At 37.5% G+C, this 6,247-nt stretch overlaps 1 protein-coding gene across 2 annotated transcripts; it reads left to right on the top strand.

Moving 5' to 3' along the window:
- Positions 1 to 588: 588 nt before the first annotated feature.
- Positions 589 to 4,591, top strand: cnr1 (cannabinoid receptor 1). 2 transcript variants are annotated; one of them, XM_044106859.1, is made up of 2 exons: positions 589 to 960; positions 1,616 to 4,591. In XM_044106859.1, the coding sequence occupies exon 2, from the start codon at positions 1,661 to 1,663 to the stop codon at positions 3,053 to 3,055; it is 1,395 nt and encodes a 464-aa protein (XP_043962794.1). In that variant the 5' UTR covers positions 589 to 960; positions 1,616 to 1,660; the 3' UTR covers positions 3,056 to 4,591. The 2 variants fall into 2 exon arrangements, with proteins under 2 accessions (XP_043962794.1, XP_043962795.1); XM_044106860.1 differs by having other exon boundaries at positions 662 to 955.
- Positions 4,592 to 6,247: the final 1,656 nt, after the last annotated feature.

The following is a 6,247-nucleotide window of genomic DNA, read 5'->3' as shown; positions in this document are numbered from 1 at the left end:
GCTACAAGGCTGGTCCCAGCCATCCTACATAGAACAATTATTTCAGCCAATTTCAGCCTATATTTCAGTCTTTTTGGTCAAGATATATCACAACCTGTCAGTCTGAAACATTTTTAAAAATGGGCTGAAAAACACCTACAAGGAATATGAAAGGAAGTCTAGGTGTGATTTGAAGCCCTTGTAGGACAAAGTGTAACCTGGATGGCAGAGTGTCTAACATGAGGAAGGTTCACAGTCTGGTGGCGACTCAGTTCAATCAATACCAGAATAATTATGTCAGCCTTTCTGTTCCCTTGTAAAAACTGATTTGTATGCTTCAAAGATAAAAACGTGTTCCATCTCTTCTTCTTCGCCATAGAATTCATGTTAAACTCACTTTGTAATATCGAGTGATTTTATATAAAAATTGCAACATATTGGTGTTGACAAATGCGTTCTGATTTTTTTTTCCTCTGCGTGCAGTTCTTGTGTTTTATTGCAGTTCGCCCCGATGTTGAGTGATGAGAATTTAAATATATTCTACCTATAAGCCTTCGCTGTCTCTGCCTCGCTCCTATGCGCCATGGAGCGATTGGCAGCTTCATGGGTTGGGCAGACAAAGCTCTATATGAAAACACGTGACAGGGCTCGGAGAAGCTGCGCCTCATAAGAGTGAAGACACAAAGAAAAAGGCTGGAGAGACGCTGGAGGCAGCAGCAGCAGCAGCAGCACCGACACTTCCAACCTGTTTCCAGAGAGAAGGAGCGCACTCCGGGTGACAACTTCGACTTCCACAAAAACTTCAGTTGCATCACAAATTGAAAACAAAGGGATAAAACTGAAAAAAATTGTATTGCTAATTAAATGCATGGCTGTTTTTTCTGAGATCTAAGACTTTTTGTGGTTCAGCAATGCGCTTCTGGCTCGGATTTACGCACGGCATTAAAGGACGATTCTCCACACTTGAAAGAATTATGTAAGGTAAAGAAACGCACTTTCATTAATTTCTGTCTTTGAATAACAGTAGCAGGGGGGAATTTTGAGGGTTTTGTTGTTATATTAGCAGTAATAAATTAAAATTCCATATTTAATGAAATATTGCACGATTATATCTCAGTAAGAGTTTAACATAAATAATAATTTTATTACTACATTTTACTATTGCAATCAGTAGTGAAACCAATAGTGAAATTGCAACAAATTGCTCTTCTAAATCCCTTAGGCACTTTTGTAAGTGATACTAACAAGCTTGAGAAGCCAAATGTAAAAGAATTCTAGATTTGTTTAAGTTGTTCTAGTTAAAAGTGTTTTAATGTGTTTTTGTGCGCTGGTTTCCTATAGGTGCCTATTGAGTATTAAAGTCCATAGAAATAAGAAATCATTGAGTGTATGCATAATCAAAAACTGAGCCAGATTAGTTGAAAATTAGATTTTAATTATTGAGTAGCTTCATGACTTTCTATGTCAAACATTTGCAATGAAATGCTGTAATTATGTGAAGGTTATTTTTTGTAAATGGAATCTTTCTGCATCAGAGGCAAAGGCTGGACTTATGCAAACACACCAAAGAAAAAAAAATTATTCAGGGCTATAGAGATGTTCAAAAATCTAATATGTTTTTGTTATCAATCTGTAGGTTGTTCCTTCATCTCAGACTGCAGTATTATCCTCAGACACAGTCATGAAATCTGTGCTCGATGGGGTGGCAGACACCACCTTCCGGACTATTACATCTGGGTTGCAGTATCTAGGCTCCAACGACGCCAACTATGATGACCCCATCAATGACTTGAACTTAAAGGGCAGCTTGTCCATGCAAAAGCCCCTGTCTGCTTTTCGCAGCAAGGTACCTACAGATGAAGAGCTTATCCTCAAGGGCATCCCCTTCTTCCCCACCAATGCCACAGACTTGTTTGGCAACAGGACCACATTTAGAGATGAGACTAATAATATACAATGTGGCGAGAACTTTATGGACATGGAGTGTTTCATGATCCTGACTCCCAGCCAGCAGCTAGCTGTGGCTGTGATGTCTCTGACTTTGGGTACCTTTACAGTGCTGGAGAACCTGGTGGTGCTCTGCGTCATACTACAGTCCCGCACCCTGCGATGCCGTCCGTCCTACCACTTCATTGGCAGCCTTGCAGTGGCTGACCTCCTGGGCAGCGTCATCTTTGTCTACAGCTTTTTGGACTTCCATGTTTTCCACAGGAAGGACAGCCCCAATGTGTTTCTCTTCAAACTGGGTGGAGTCACTGCATCATTCACGGCATCAGTCGGAAGCCTCTTCCTCACTGCTATCGACCGCTACATCTCCATACACCGGCCACTTGCCTACAGGCGCATTGTAACTCGAACCAAGGCTGTCATAGCCTTCAGTGTGATGTGGACACTCTCGATCATCATCGCAGTCCTACCTCTGCTTGGCTGGAACTGTAAACGTCTCAACTCAGCCTGCTCAGACATATTCCCCCTGATTGATGAGAACTACCTGATGTTCTGGATCTTCCTGACCAGTGTCTTGGTTATTTTCATCATCTACGCCTATATATACATCCTGTGGAAGGCACACCACCATGCTGTGCGCATGCTAAGTCGCGCCTCCCAGAAGAGTCTTGTTATCTATTCAGCAGATGGGACTAAAGTGCAGACTACACGCCCCGATCAGGCACGCATGGACATCCGTTTAGCCAAGACCCTGGTGCTCATCCTGGTGGTGCTGGTAATCTGCTGGGGTCCCTTGCTTGGCATCATGGTGTACGACCTCTTCTGGAAGATGGATGATGACATTAAGACAGTGTTTGCATTCTGCAGCATGCTCTGTCTTCTCAACTCCACCGTTAACCCCATCATCTACGCCTTGAGGAGCAAGGACCTGCGGCGTGCCTTCCTCAGCTCCTGCAACCTCTGCCAGAGCAGTACCCAGCAGCTGGACAATAGCCTCGAGTCGGACTGCCAGAACAGAAATGCCAACATTTCTGCCAACAGGGCTGCAGAGAGTTGCGTGAAGACCACTGTGAAAATAGCCAAAGTAACAATGTCTGTGTCAACGGAAACATCTGCTGAAGCTGTCTAATTAGCCATCAAGGGGGGGAAAGTGTAAATGTCATCCACCTTGAACCCCATTTCACATGAAAAGCAAAGGTTGGGCATTCCAGAAAAGTCTTCTCCTGAAGGTTCTTGACTCTCATCCTTACACAGATGCTTTAGTGGCTCCATAATTTTATTTTGGTGGATAAGTACATAGAGTGCCAAAGTGCCAAATGGTATTGGAAGATCATAGAAGGGACATGCAATTTGAAAAGGACTTGGAAAGACTATCATAAGTCTGCTGTTTGCCACAGACTTCTTGATATCCAGTCAGCAAAGTCATATTATATTTTTGTACTGTGAATTCAGGTTTTGAAAAACTCTATCTTCATTTATGGGATAAGGGGCTACTGCAATTTCTAAGTAGAGATGTTTTACAGTGTCATGTAGAACTTGGTATGTGTCTCGAACCATACATATTACAATTCATTGCGCCTTGACTTCCTATAGGCTTCATGTTGCATAAATGCATTTTGAAACTGAATTTTAAAAAAAAAATATATATTATTTTGTTCCAGAATTGTATGATTTCTGACATCACTCAGAGAATGATCAATGTGTGGGGAGATGTTTTTGAGAAATGAAAGGTCAGGTAAAATTATAAACCATGAAATATCAACTCGGACTTATAGGTGTAAAATATATTTACGAAATCTCATTTTTCAGTGGTAAAGTGATTTCTTTACTAGCTGCCTGCTCTTGCAGGGTAAAATATCTTTATTCAGTTATGTACCAAACAAATGTACAGTGTTTAATTGCAAATGAAGTGTTCCAGTTCAGCTATCCAGCCAAGTCAATTCAAACGCCAAGCTTTTTTTGTTTAAAGCCTGAAAGATAAAAAAAAGAAGAAAAAAAGAGAACACAGTGCTGGTCACTACTGTTGGAAACAAAAATGTTTTCAGACTAAGGCTCCTTTTGTCAAATGTTTAATTTTATTGGACTCCGCCTTGTATTTATGTATGGTACCTTGTGACTTAGTGATCTGTTTCCAACCCTAAAGCCTTTTGATCATTGCAGTGAATTTTTCTTAGTGCTACTGTTGCATAAAACAAAAGAAACCAATGCACAGGGCTGTTGAATTGGTTTTGGCGTGACTCTGAATAACATAAAAATAACTGCTGTTAATTTTTTACCTCTCAAAATAAAGAAACAAAGGTCAGTGGGTTGTAACTTAAATGGAAGTTTGTGTGTAAGACTTATGTGAAGATCAAAACTGACCTTAGATAATCCAACGTAGCAAAGATGTGTTTTTTCTGATAGATGATGTAGAACTTTTAATCTAGACATCTCACAGCAGAATTGTTCTGTAAACATTTATCTCATTGTGAAGTTTTCCAGACAGCTGTTTATCAATATGCTTCTGCTGGCTCTTGTAATTTTAAATATTAAAGATCAAATGTCAACTTGTGGCTTATGTACATTGGTGGCATAAAGAGAAATTTATGACTTCAAAATCACCTTCGGTCAAGTGTTTCTGGTATTGCTGTGTTAAAACTTTTGAATAAAGTTGCAGCTGGTGTCATGTTGCTTGCAGGTGTTTGATTTGATTAGTTGACAACAGGAAAATGACTGACGAAGGAGGGAACATCTAAACTCTATGCTGACAGAAGAACGCCAAGGCCCGAAACTCTGTGCTACTCAGTCATTAATAACGTTTTACTGCCCCCTTGCGGGTGATGAAATATTGCATCTTTGCGGTCTTCACTTCTACTTCTCAGCATCTAAAAAGAGACAGATTTTTAGGTAAATAAATAAAATAAAAATATACTTTTCCACTTTCCCTGCACGGTGCACCATCTGCCATTTTCTTTTATTGAGGAAAAATTGAAACATCTGTTGATGCAGATGTTCTCTGCATTTTTAACAAAAGAAAAAAGGAAGAAAAAAAATAGCGTTAACAGCTCTGTACTTAATTTAGACTTAAATAATAGCTAATAACAGCTAATAACACTTATAACAGATTTAGTGATTTTCTTTTTTTACTCTGGTAGAAATCAAACAGAGCAACCATTTTTTACAGCTTACCCTTTAGTCTTCATTGAGTTCACATAGCACATATTTCATTTTTTTTTTTAGATTTCTTATTGCATTAGTAGTTATTTATATTGTTGTAGAACACAACAGGAAAGCAACAATTTTATTCTGCTTTTAATGTTAGAAAATTTGGGGCTTTTTCACTATCAACCTCAACTCTTGGAAGTGTTGACATTTACAGCACTGCTCTCTTGAGAAACACATTAAGCTGAAAGTTCCCTTAAGTAGCAATTATTCTGCTCTTTTAACCAGAATATGTAACATTTATTAATAAATTTAATAATTTGTAAAGACATTTAGAAATCCATATTTCATCTAATTTAAAAACACAATAATGCTATAAACTACAAAATAATTTTGCAAGCTAATTAAGCACTCCAACTATAAATACAGTTATAGGAATTATCCCAGTGAGAAAGTTTCTTCCATTTGTATTGTCATTCATTTTATATTATTTATATATAGTAATTAGTGTATGTGTTTGACATTTTATCAAATAGTTTATATGCAACACACAGAAGTGGGTAGAGTAGCCAAATATTGCACTCAACTATAAGTGTAGAACTTCTTAAAATGCATTTAAGTAATTCCACTTAAATAGTAACCTGGAGAAAAACAGCCATGAAGTAGATCACACATAAAAATTTTGTAAATGGTAATAATAAATATAAATATATAATAAATAATAAATAAGTTAGAGGCATTGCTTCATATGATTTTATATAACCATACAGAGAAAACATTAAATGATATGCAGATTTACTTTGAATAATAATAAAAACAAATTGTAAAAAATAAATCACATAAACAAATTTACAAATTTCAAAACATAAAATACTTGAAACCAATACCAGCGGTAGGCGATGCACACGTTCGAATAGTACAAAGTACATCCAATAGCAATGCACGATTTACTGTATGTCCCCAGATAACCTCCAAATGGCACAACACAATGGTGCATTAGACTTTTTTTATTTATTCTATACGGTATTTCGTCCCTTATTTACTTGTCATTTCTTGACGCGGGAAAATACACATAACATGTCTTTATTAAACATATTTTATTTTATTAAAACATTTATATGCAAAGACTCAATTAATCAATTAATTATTCTATGACTTTTTTAAAATTTTAAATGAAACT

Source organism: Gambusia affinis, linkage group LG22, assembly GCF_019740435.1.
Source record: "Gambusia affinis linkage group LG22, SWU_Gaff_1.0, whole genome shotgun sequence".
NCBI lineage: Eukaryota > Metazoa > Chordata > Actinopteri > Cyprinodontiformes > Poeciliidae > Gambusia > Gambusia affinis.
The sequence above is the reverse complement of the archived record's forward strand: the minus strand, read 5'-3'. Positions and strand labels throughout refer to the sequence as shown.

What these genes read in the sequence shown, in the direction of transcription:
- cnr1 (XM_044106859.1), top strand. Translation starts at nt 1,661, where the DNA reads ATGAAATCTGTGCTCGATGGGGTGGCAGACACCACCTTCCGGACTATT.